Source organism: Dipodomys ordii, unplaced genomic scaffold (genome assembly GCF_000151885.1).
Source record: "Dipodomys ordii isolate 6190 unplaced genomic scaffold, Dord_2.0 Scaffold29, whole genome shotgun sequence".
NCBI lineage: Eukaryota > Metazoa > Chordata > Mammalia > Rodentia > Heteromyidae > Dipodomys > Dipodomys ordii.
In genome coordinates, this window is record NW_012267245.1 from 2,746,346 (window position 1) to 2,757,637 (window position 11,292).

Below are 11,292 nucleotides of genomic sequence, written 5' to 3' on the forward strand. Positions count from 1 at the left end.
GCCAGGCTTTGGGTGGGTGCTGGGAGTTTTTCCTGTCCATCCAGGGACCCCCGCGGGACCCCGGGGGCGCTCCTGCCTGGTGGGAGCCGCACAAGGCCCCGTGGTCTCTGTCCCTGAGGTCCTCCCCTGGGAGGGGGGGCGAGGAGGAGGGCGGGCTGTCATGCAGACCCTCTCCACAGGGCAGGAATGGCACCTTCGAGCTGTTTCTGGAAGGCCCTGACGCCCCAGCCTTCAGCGTCTCCCCTACGCGAGCCGCAGGCTCAGCCGACGTTCAGGTGCTGGTTAGAGACTCCGAGATGGTGGATTACGAGAACAAGACGGTGATGATGGTGCAGGTGAGGGGCGATCGGGGACACTGGGGGACGGCAGCCACGGGCCGCCAACCCATCGGGCACGGAGGCGGCCACGAAGGGCCTGGTATTGTCATTCGGCCTTTCTTACTTGTCGGTGGTGGGGCTTGAACTCTGGGCCTGGGTGCTGTCCCTCAGCTCAAGGCGAGTGCTCTACCACCTGAGCCACAGCGCCACTTCTGGTTTTCTGGTGGTTCCTTGGAGATCAGAGTCTCACGGACTTTCCTGCCCGGGCTGGCTTTGAACCCCGATCCTCAGATCTCAGCCTCCTGAGTTAGCTAGGATGACAGGCGGGAACACCGGTGCCCGGCTAGTGTTGCCTGTTCTGTCCTTAGGTGGTGGCCACTGATGTGGTGAGCAAGAACTCTTCGGTGGCTTCCGTGACCATCCATCTCAGAGACATCAATGACCACCGGCCTACCTTCCCCAAGAACCTGTATATCTTTGAGGTGCCAGAGCATAGCCCCCCGGGCTTTGTGGTCACCAACACCACCCTGGTGAGTGAGATGGGGTGCGGGCCAGGCCTGGCTGGGTGGAGGGAAGGTTGGACCCAGAAGTAGGAGCCCGTGGCTCTGCAGGGAGTGTCTGCAAATGCACGTGGCACCTACCTTTCTTGGTGTCAAGAAGCGTGGCGGGGATCAGGGAAGGTGGCTTAGGGGTAGAGCGCTGGCCTAGCATGCATGAAGCCCCGGGTTCGATTCCTCAGTACCCCAGACACAGAAAAAACCAGAAGTGGTGCTGTGGCTCAAGAGGTAGAGTGCTAGCCTTGAGTGAAAGCAGTTCAGGGACAGTGCCCAGGCCCTGAGTTCAAGCCCCAGGACTGGCTCAGAGAAACAAAACAAAGCATGGGAGCTAGCTTCCCATTTGCAGTGATTGCCCGTGTGTCCCCACACTGTCCCTTTACCGCTCTGTTTTCGCAGGCTACCGACCCTGACACAGGCGAATGGGGCCACATCACCTACAGCCTGCTCCCAGGAAATGGGTAAGGGGGACAGGGAGAGGGGCTGAGAAAATGTAGGACTCTCAGTGACATCTCCATTCTGGAAAGACAATGAACAATTAAAGAAAAAAACAAAGTGATTCATCTTGTTTTCTGTCACTATACTGGCATGCCTGAGGCCGCACATGTTATGAAGAGAAGAGGTTTGCGTAGATCACAGTTCTAGAAGTCCAAGGGCCTGGCGTGGGCATTGGCTCAGCTCACGTGGGGACTTCCTGGTGGGTGGCGTTAAGGTAGCCGCAACTTGGGAGAGATGACATGAAATCCAGGAAATCCAGCAGGGCGTTGATAGCTCACGCCTGGCATCATAGCTGCTCAGCAGGTCTGAGGTGCGTGGGTTCAAAGCCAGCCTGTACAGAAAAGTCCACGGAACTCTTATCTATAATTATAACCACCAAAAAAGCCGGAAGTAGAGATAGGGCTTAAGTGGTCGAGTTAAAGCCTTGAGCAAAACAGTTCAGGGATAGGACTAGGAAGGTGGCTCAGTGGTAGAATGTTTGCCTTGCATGCATGAAGCCCGGGGTTCCATTCCTCAGCACCCCAGATGCAGAAAAAGCTGGAAGTGGCGCTGTGGCTCAAGCGGTAGAGCGCTCGCCTTGAGCTGAAGAGCTGAGGGACAGCGCCCAGGCCCAGAGTTCAAGCCCCAAGACCGACAACAAAACACAAACCCTAGTGCCTCTGTTGGCAGACATACTGACTCTGATCACCCCGAGCAGGGTGGATCTCTTCGAGGTGGACCCGGACACGGGGACCGTGACGGTGAGAGACAGCTTGAATCTGGACCGAGAGCAGCAGACGGTGTATTTCCTCACTCTCCAGGCCACCGATGGCGGCAACCAGGCCTCCACCACCATGCTGGAAATCCACCTTCTGGACATCAATGACAATGCCCCCGAGGTCATGGGTTCCTACAACGTCTTTGTCCAGGAGGAGCGTGGCAATGTGTCCCTGACCATCCTGGTAGGTGTGAGCCACCCTGGAGTTGGTGCATGAGCTGGAGAAGGAGATCAAGGGATCGAGGCCTTTGGCTGGGTGCCGGTGGCTCACGCCTGTCATCCTAGCTACTCAGGAGGCTGAGATCTGAGGATCTCAGTTCAAAGCCAGCCAGGGCAGGAAAGTCTGTGAGACTATTATGTCTCAATAACCACCAGAAAAAGCTGGAAGTGGAGCTGTGGCTCAAATGGTAGAGCGCCAGCCTTGAGCAGAAAGAGAAAAAACGAAGCAAGAGCACAAGGTTCAAACCCAAGTCCCAACACACACACACACACAATTGATTGATTTATTTTCTTTTTGAAATGGGCTTCACAAACCTTGGCCAGGCTAGCTTGGATACAGGTCTCTGACTGAACTCCTCCTGCCTCTGCCTTGGCCTCTGTCTGGGATTACAGGCTTGCACTACAGAAGTAGGCTGCTGTTATTCCTATATGTTCGCTTTAATTTTGCATATGTGCAATATTCCGAATATTTGGATATCTGTAATATGCAAACGGGGTCAGCTCCATGAGGCATTAATTATGGGTCTCTTGCTGATCAGAGCTAGAGAAGCAGAGAGGACGATAAAGATGTATGAAGAAATGACTGCAGTGTTCTTCAATGCCTTATTTATGTCTTTCTTTTTGGTGCCAGTTCTTGGGTTTGAACTCAGTGCCTGGGCACTGTGTTTTCTGTTGTTGTTGGTCGTGGGGCTTGAACTCTGGGCCTGGGTGCTGTCCCTGAGCATTTCAGCTCAAGGCGAGCGCTCTACCGCTTGAGCCACAGCGCCACTTCTGGTTTTCTGGTGGTTTATTGGAGATACGAGTCTCACAGACTTTCCCACCTGGGCTGGCTTTGAACCGCGATCCTCAGATCTCAGCCTCCCGAGTGGCTGGGATGACAGGCGTGAGCCACCGTGCTTGGCTCCAACGCTCTCCGGTGAGCCGGGGATCTGAGCTGCTCAGCTGGGGCTGGGAGAAGGTCATCTTGGCACTGGCCAGTCCCAGGCCTGATGCCCTCCTTGCTTCTGTAACAGGCCCAGGACAAAGACCAGCCAGGCACCAACAACAGCCTCTTGATCTTCACCCTGCTACCAGGGCCCTACAGCCACAACTTCTCCCTGGATCCCCGCACAGGCCTCCTCACGAACCTGGGGCCCCTGGACCGAGAGGCCATTGACCCTGCCCTGGAGGGCCGCATCGTTCTAGGGGTGCGGGTGTCTGATTGCGGGGTGCCCCCTCAGAGCACGGAGGTCAATGTCACCATCACGGTGGAGGTGAGGCTGCTCCCGGGGGGGCCCCCTGCAGGGGGCACCATCTCCTCCCCTGCGGGAACCCTGGATCTGAGCGTTGGGCAGCCTGTGGCCAGTCTCCAAGTCTTGGAGGAAGGGGGAAGGGAGAGGTGGGGAGGGGGGAGGGGAGGGGGGGCTTCTTAGACTGGAGTGGGGAGGGTGGGCAGGGCGATGGGAGGGTCTGGAGCTTAGATCTTCCTCTGCCCACACACAGGACATCAATGACAATGAGCCCATTTTCAACCAGTCCGGCTACCAATTCCCTGTGGCGGAGCGAGAAGCAGGTAAGTCTGTCTGGGCCCAGGCTGCTGGGGCTGGGGCCCAGGGTGCTGGGGCTGGGGCCCAGGGTGCTGGGGCTGGGGCTCTGGGTTGGAGAGAAGCATCTGCAGGTGAAGGCTTCATTACCAGGCCTGGCGTGTCATCAATACGGTTCATGCTCTTATCTCTGAGGCTGTGGACAAGACACAGCGTACGATAGACTCAGGAATGGACTTCCCTGTCCCACGGCTCACCCCCAAATAGCAAAAAGAACCAGAGTCCCACTTCTGACCCCCCCCCCCCAAATCACTAAAAGAACCATAGACTCAGTGGCTCACACCTGTCATCCTAGCTACTCAGGAAGCCGAGATCTGAGGTTCCAGGTTGGAAATCAGACAAATCCAAGAGATTATCTCCAGTTACCCAGCAAAAGGTTGGGAATGGGGGTACGGCTCAAGCAGTAGAGCACTAACTTGGAGTGGAAAAGCCAATGGAGATCAAGCGTGTACGCACGCACACGTGCGCACGCACACACACAGTTCTTTTCTTTCTAGTTCTGGGGTTTTGAACTCAGGGCCTGGGTCCTATCCCTGAGCTTTCTTTTGCTCAAGGCTAGCACTCCATCACTTGAGCCACAGTACCATTTCTTTTCTCTTCTGTCGGTCATGGGTCTTGAACTTTGGGCCTGGGTGCTGTCCCTGCGCTCTTCAGCTCAAGGTGAGCGCTCTACCCTTTGAGCCACAGCGCCACTTCTGGTTTTTTGGTGGTTTATTGGAGATAAGAGTCTCCAGGACTTTCCTGCCTGGGCTGACTTTGAACCACGATCCTCAGATCTCAGCCTCCTGAATAGCTAGGATGACAGTTGTGAACCATGAACAACTCCAACCACAGGACCGCCCCCCCAAGAGCAAAAGAGCTAAAAGGGGCTTCTGCTAACCGGGTCCGGGGGACCCCTGCTAACTCTGTCTGTTGTTCACAGGCATATGGGTGGGCACAGTGGAGGCTTGGGACGCAGACCAGACGGAGGCCAATAACCGAATCAGCTTCAGCCTGTCTGGCAGTGGTGCCAATAACTTCCTGCTCCAGAGCTCAATGCTGGGGTCCGGGAGGGCGGAGGGCCGGCTCCGGCTGCCCCCCGACGTGAGCTTGGACTACGAGACGCAGAATTTCTTCCAGCTGACCGTGCATGCCGAGAACCCAGGCCCCCAGGGGCCGGAGGCCACGGCCGACGTCCAGGTGATCGTGGAGGATGTGAACGATGAGCCACCCACCCTGGTGGCGGCTTCTCTCCAGGAGATCTCCGTGGCAGAGAACGGCTCTCAGCATGGCCAGGTGGCAGAGATCCAGGCTCAGGATGTAGACACGGGAGCCCGGCTGGTGATCGAACTGGTGGACGTCATCTGTACCAAGGCCGGGCTGGACGTGGGCAGCCTGTGCCACGGGTGGTTCTCGGTGAAAGCCAATGGCTCCGTGTACATCAACCAGAGCGAGGCCATCGACTTTGAGGCCTGTGATCGGGTCATGCTGGTTGTGCGGGCCTGTGATCTCGACACGGATCCCCGCTTCCAGGCCTACAGCAACAATGGTGAGAGTCGGGGTACGATCGCAGCTCAGGGGCTGCGGGACAGAGTGGGGTGCGATGCCTGGGGTCCTTCCCAGGGGGGGGTCGATCAAAGTCGTCTCCCAGCCTCAGTTTCCCCAGCTGCCCAGGGGAGCCAGGCATTAACCAATGGAGGATGTACATATGGGTCATTTAGGTGGAGCTGGGCATACAGATCTGATCTGATGCGGCAGTGGGAAGGAAGATCTGTGTTCAAATCTGGCCATGAGCCAGGAGACAGGGTGATAGCCCAGACCCAGACCACCGCCTAGCAAGTAGTTTATGCCCTGCACAAGACACGAAACCCCCCTTCTTTTCTTTTTTGGTCAGTCATGGGGCTTGAACTCTGGGCCTGGGCGCTGTCCCTCAGCTCTTCAGCTCAAGGCGAGCGCTCTACCACTTGAGCCACAGCGCCATGTCCGGTTTTCTGGTGGTTCATTGGAGATAGGAGTCTCGTAGACTTTCTTGCCCAGGCTGGCTTTGAACCCAGATCCTCAGATCTCAGCCTCCTGAGTAGCTCGAGGACAGGCGTGAGCCACCACAACCACCATTTTGCTTTTGTTTTTCCTCTGCTTTATGATCTGCCTTCTCTTCCTCCCTTCCCTCCTTCCATTTCCTCTTGCTTTTCTTCCTCTCCTCTGCTCCTCTCCCTCCCTTCCTCCCTCCTTTTCTTCCTCCCCCCCTCCCTCCCTTTCTCCCTTCCTTCCTTCCTTCCCTCTCTCCCTCCCTCCCTCCTTTCTTCCTTCCTTCCTCTTTCCTTTCCCTCCCTCCCTCTCTCTCTCCCTCCCTCTTTCCCTACCTCCCTCCTTCCCTCCCTTCCTCCCTTCCTTTCTTCCTTCCTACCTTCCTCCTTTCCTTCCTTTCTTTCTCCCTCCCTTCCTCCTTCCCTCCCCTCCTCATCCCCTCCCTTTCTTCTTCCCTCCCTCCTTCCCTTCCTCTCTCCCTCCTCTCCTCCCTCTTTCCCTTCCTCCCTCCCTCCCTCTCTTCCTTCCTTCCTTCCTTCTTTCCTTCCTTCCTTCCCCTCCCTTCCTCTCTTCCTTCCTTCCTTCTTTCCTTTCTCCCTCCCTCCTTTCCTCCCTCCCTCCTTTTCTCCCTTCATCCCTCCCTCCCTCCCTCCTTCCTTCCTCCTTTCCTTCCTTCCTTCTTTCCTCCCTCCCCCTTCCTTCCTTTCTCCCTCCCTCCTTCCCTCCCCTCCTTCTTCCCTCCCTCTCTCCCTCCTTTCCTCCCTTTTCCCTCCCTCCCTCCCTCCCTCCTTCCCTTCCTTCCTTGCTTCCTCCCTCTCTTCCTCTCTCGATCCCTCCCTAACCCCTGTCCCTCCCTCCCTCCCTCCCTTCCTTCCTTCCTTCCTCTCTCTTCCTCCCTCTCTCCCTCCCTAACCCCTGTCCCTCCCTTCCTCCCTCCCTCCCTCCCTTCCTTCTTTCCTTCCTCCCTCTCTTCCTCCTTCCCTAACCCCTGTCCCTCCCTTCTTCCTCTCTTAGTCTCCTCCTCCTTCTGAGACAGTGTCTCTCTCAGTGGTCCAGGCCAGTTGGAACTGGACAGCCTCCAGCCTCCCGCCCCCTCTGCTGCCGGGCTTACAGGTGTGCTCAGGGGCGCCGTCCCTAGGTCCAGTCCCAGCGCAGCCCTCTTGGCTCACCTTGACGGCTGGCTGTTTGCCGGTCCGGTCTAGGGGAGAGAGTCCCCGCCATGCAGGGAAGGGGAGGCTGGGGAGGCCCAGGCCTCTGCTCAGGAGCCCTTCTCCCCAGGGACCCTGGGCATCACCATCGAGGACGTGAATGACAACGCGCCCCACTTCCTGCTGGACAACAAGACCTTCGGTAAGGGAGCTGCACCCCCCCCAGCCTCCACCCTGCCCTTCCGTGCGGGCCTGTGCCACAGGACCAGTTGGCAATGCCCACAACCAGTCCTGAGGCTGCAGGATCCTCATGCTGTATGTATAGGCCTGTCCTGGGATTTGAACTCAGGGCTTCAGGCTCTTGCTCAGCGGCTGGCACTCTACCACTTGAGCCACACACTTCCCTTGCGGGCCTGGCCTTGACCCACGATCCTCAGATCTCAGCCTCCTGAGTCGCTCCGAACCATCTGGCCATACAAGTGTCCATTCCAGCCCGGACTTATCTGCTGTTTGGCTTGGAGCCAGGGTTTCTCTGTTTGGGCCTCAGTTTCTCTATCTGCACAGTGGGAGGGAGTGACTAGGGGCTGCTGGATTGGGGTCTCTTTGGGCAGAGGTGTTGAGGGATGGTAGGCCTGGAGCCCGCTAGTGGGCAGGGCTGGGCCAGGTGGGCAGAGTTCCCACCTCCTGGACCCCGCCCCGCCCCATCCTGACCCCGCCCCATCCTGACCCCGCCCCATCCTGACCCCGCCCCGACCCCATCTTCTCATACCTACAGTCATTATCCCAGAGCTGGTGATCCCTGACCAGCAGGTGGCTTACGTCCAGGTGAGTGTTTTACTGCCCCACCTCTGTGGTTGTGTTCACTGTTGGGGTTACAAAGAGAGGAGGCTGGGAAGCTTTTTAGCACCCCACACCCCCGAAATGTCTCAACCTCAGAAAGGAAGAAAATGGTTCCCAAGGTAGGGAAAACGGAGCCCAAGGGGAATTGTGTGTGTGTGTGTGTGTGTGTGTGTGTGTGTGTGTCCTGGCTTGAACTCAGGGCCTGGGCGCTGTCTCTGAGCTCTTTTGCTCAAGGTAAGCACTCTACCACTTGAGCCACAGCGCCACTTCCAGCTTTTTCTGCTTATGTGGTGCAGAGGAATCGAACCCAGGGCCTCATGCATATGAGGCAAGCGCTCTACCACTGAGCCACCTTCCCAGCCTGCACGTCTGGCTTTTTTAGTGGTAGCTGGAAATAAGAATCCCAACGACTTTCCAACCTGGGGTTGGGTTGGGTTCAAACTGGGACCCTCAGATCTGTTTCCCGAGTAGCTGGGATTACAGGCCACCCTGCCGCACCTGCTAGTTGCCCTCATCAGATTTCCCTAATCGTTCAATTTGCTATTCATAAAGATTTCATGACCATCAATAGCACTTTGCCAGCTAGAATATTTTTACCCCTCCTCACTACACAGGAATGCTGGAATATGATGATGAGCTCCCAGGCAATTATAAATTAAATGAGTTCCTTCTACTTAATTCATTTCCCCAGGACAAAATTCTAATAATGCTTTCAATTTGTTCTGAGTGAAGCTGGGTGTGTGTATACTAGAGGATGTTGGCTCTCTGTGTGGGTTGAGTCCCTGGGGCTGGGTCTAGCTGCTGGGGCCTTTTACTGACCTGCAGAACTGCCTTGCCTCTCTGAGACTCAGTTTCCCTTTTATATTTCTTTCTCCCTCCTTCCCACCCCCTCTCACTCTTCTATCTCTTAAGAAGAGCTTGTGCTAGCTGGGCCCTGGGTGGCTCACATTGGTAATCCTAGTTATTCAGGAGGCTGAGATCTGAGGATCATGGTTCAAAGCCAGCCCAAGCAGGGAAGTCCATGAGACTCTTCAATTACCCATGGAAAAGCCAGAAATGGAGCTGTGGCTCAAGTGGCAGAGCACCAGCCTTTAGCGAAAAAAACGAAGAGCACCCAGGCCCTGAGTTCAAGCCCCAGGATGCCAGGATGGTTGGACACACAGACTCACAGACTTACAGACACACACACACACACACACACACACAGGCTTGTGCTTACTTAATGTGGGGGGCACTTAGAGAGCTGTGGAGAGGGTGGGTACTGTGTGGACCTCCCAGAACACTGCTGCCACTGATCCCTGGGAAAGGGGTGTCCGGCTTAGCCCCCCCCACAAATATGCTAACCTTTTGTTCCCAGGCCAGAGATGAAGATTCGGGAGCCAATGCCAACATCAAGTTCTCTCTCCTCCGGGTGGATTTTGTCTCTCAGGATGGGACCACCACCCCATTCAATAACTACTTCCAGATCTTCACCACGTCAGAGGCCGGCGTGTTTACCGGCAGTATCCAGTAACTATGATCAGCAACTGGATTTTGGGGAGGGGGTTGGGGGGAGGGCAGGGGAGGCTTGAGGGCACTAAGCCCTGCCCCTCCCCCATCCCGGAATATGCACCAGTGAGTTCCAGAAAGGTTTAAGCTGGTCCCCAGGATTGAGCTGGGAGGGCAGGGGTATGTGTGTGTGGGGGGGAGGGTGGGGGGGTGGCTCACACCTGTCATCCTAGCTACTCAGGAGGCTGAGATCTGAGGATCGCAGTTCAAAGCCAGCAAGGGGCAGGAAAATGTGTGAGACTCTTATCTCCAGTGAATAACCAGAAAACCAGAGGTGGTAGAGCGAAAAAGCTCAGGGACAGCACCCAGGATCTGAGTTCAAATCTCACAACCCACCCTCCCTCCCTTCCCCCCAATAAAAGGATTGAGCTTTTCTTTTATTGGTCGTAGGGCTTGAACTCTAGGCTTGGGCGCTGTCCCTCAGCTCATCAGCTCAAGGCGAGCGCTCTACCACTTGAGCCACAGCACCGCTTCTGGTTTTCTGGTGGTTCATAGGAGATAAGTTTCTCACAGACATTCCTGCCCGGGCTGGCTTTGAACCACGATCCTCAGATCTCAGCCTCCTGAGTCACTAGGATGACAGGTGTGCGCCATTGGCACCCAGCTTGAGCTATGTTTTCTTCCAACCTCCAGGCTGGTAACCAGCTTGGATTCCACTCTCCAGGGCACTTACCAAGTGACAGTTCAGGCCCGGGACCACGTCTTGGACAATGTGACCCACAAGACTCAAATCACCCTGAATGTGAGTGGTGTGTTGGTCCCTGCCTCCAGCAATCCCAGCCCCCCCCAAACGCCTGGGCTCCCCATGGCTCATCCCCCGCCCCCCACACCCCTAGCTGTTCACGGTGGACCAGAGTTACCGCGTGAGGCTGCAATTTTCCACCAGCAAAGACGAGGTGGGCGCCAACGTGGAGGACATCAAGGCGTAGGTCTGGGGGACACAGGAAAAGGGGGGGACTGTGGGAAGCATTGAGGGGTGCTAGGAGATGGATCCCCCCAACAAGACTTGGATAGACTGCTTGCCTCTCCACTCTGCCCCTTACTCTGTCACCCCTGGACTTGGATCTCCTTTCTGTGTGTCCCCAAAGCTCAGGCCGCGGGCCAGAGGCACCGAGAGCTGGGAACAGAGCCGCCATGTTTGGTGGTGACGGTTGGGTATTACCCAGGCGCGCTCTGCTCCCCCAAAGCAAACCCTGAACCCCAGAGGGAAGGCTTTCCTGCCCGAATTTACACAGGTGCCATTTGTGTAGTCCGCAGATAGGGGTTCCGGGGCCTGAGCCAGGGGCCCCCCCCCCAGCTCTCTGAAGCCTGTGTTTTCTGCAGGGCACTGGCCCAAGCCACCAGGACCAGCGTCTACGTGGTGGACATTCAGAACATAAACCCCGCAGCCCGGTGAGGGCCTTACAGTGTGGGTGGTGGGGTGAGGGCGAGGCCTGCCATGGTCCTGGGCTGTTTGACCCCCCCTGACCCCCACTTCCCTGCGTTCCAGAGCCCAAGCCGTCTCCTACCTTGATGCCTACTTTGTGTTCCCCAATGGGACCGCGCTGACACTGAACCAGCTGAGCGTGTGAGTGGGTGGTGGGGCCTGGGGATGGGGTGGTGCCACCCCGGGACCCCGGGGGGGTCTTGGGGGGGGCAGCAGGCCCCGGGGGACCTCGGTGCCCCTGGGTCTGAGTACGATTGCGATTGTGTGGCAGGATGATCCGGAGAGACCAGGACTCCCTGACACAGCTGCTCAACATGGGGCTGGTGGTCCTGGTGAGGGGGGGGGAGAGAGGGAGGGGAAAGGGGAGGGCGAGGGGGACCGGGAGGGGGGAGGAG

At 57.0% G+C, this 11,292-nt stretch overlaps 1 protein-coding gene across 1 annotated transcript in view; it reads left to right on the forward strand.

The window, feature by feature from the left end:
• Cdhr2 (cadherin-related family member 2) overlaps positions 1–11,292 on the forward strand; it is a 35,655-nt gene that overhangs the window by 19,406 nt on the left and 4,957 nt on the right. The window contains exons 13-27 of the mRNA XM_013015980.1: positions 180–335; positions 686–847; positions 1,271–1,332; positions 2,067–2,310; positions 3,359–3,598; positions 3,828–3,897; positions 4,851–5,456; positions 7,214–7,285; positions 7,859–7,908; positions 9,281–9,432; positions 10,105–10,213; positions 10,308–10,396; positions 10,795–10,863; positions 10,961–11,038; positions 11,169–11,265. Coding sequence (XP_012871434.1) covers positions 180–335; positions 686–847; positions 1,271–1,332; positions 2,067–2,310; positions 3,359–3,598; positions 3,828–3,897; positions 4,851–5,456; positions 7,214–7,285; positions 7,859–7,908; positions 9,281–9,432; positions 10,105–10,213; positions 10,308–10,396; positions 10,795–10,863; positions 10,961–11,038; positions 11,169–11,265 — 2,256 coding nt within the window. The remainder of the gene's footprint in view (positions 1–179; positions 336–685; positions 848–1,270; positions 1,333–2,066; positions 2,311–3,358; positions 3,599–3,827; positions 3,898–4,850; positions 5,457–7,213; positions 7,286–7,858; positions 7,909–9,280; positions 9,433–10,104; positions 10,214–10,307; positions 10,397–10,794; positions 10,864–10,960; positions 11,039–11,168; positions 11,266–11,292) is intronic.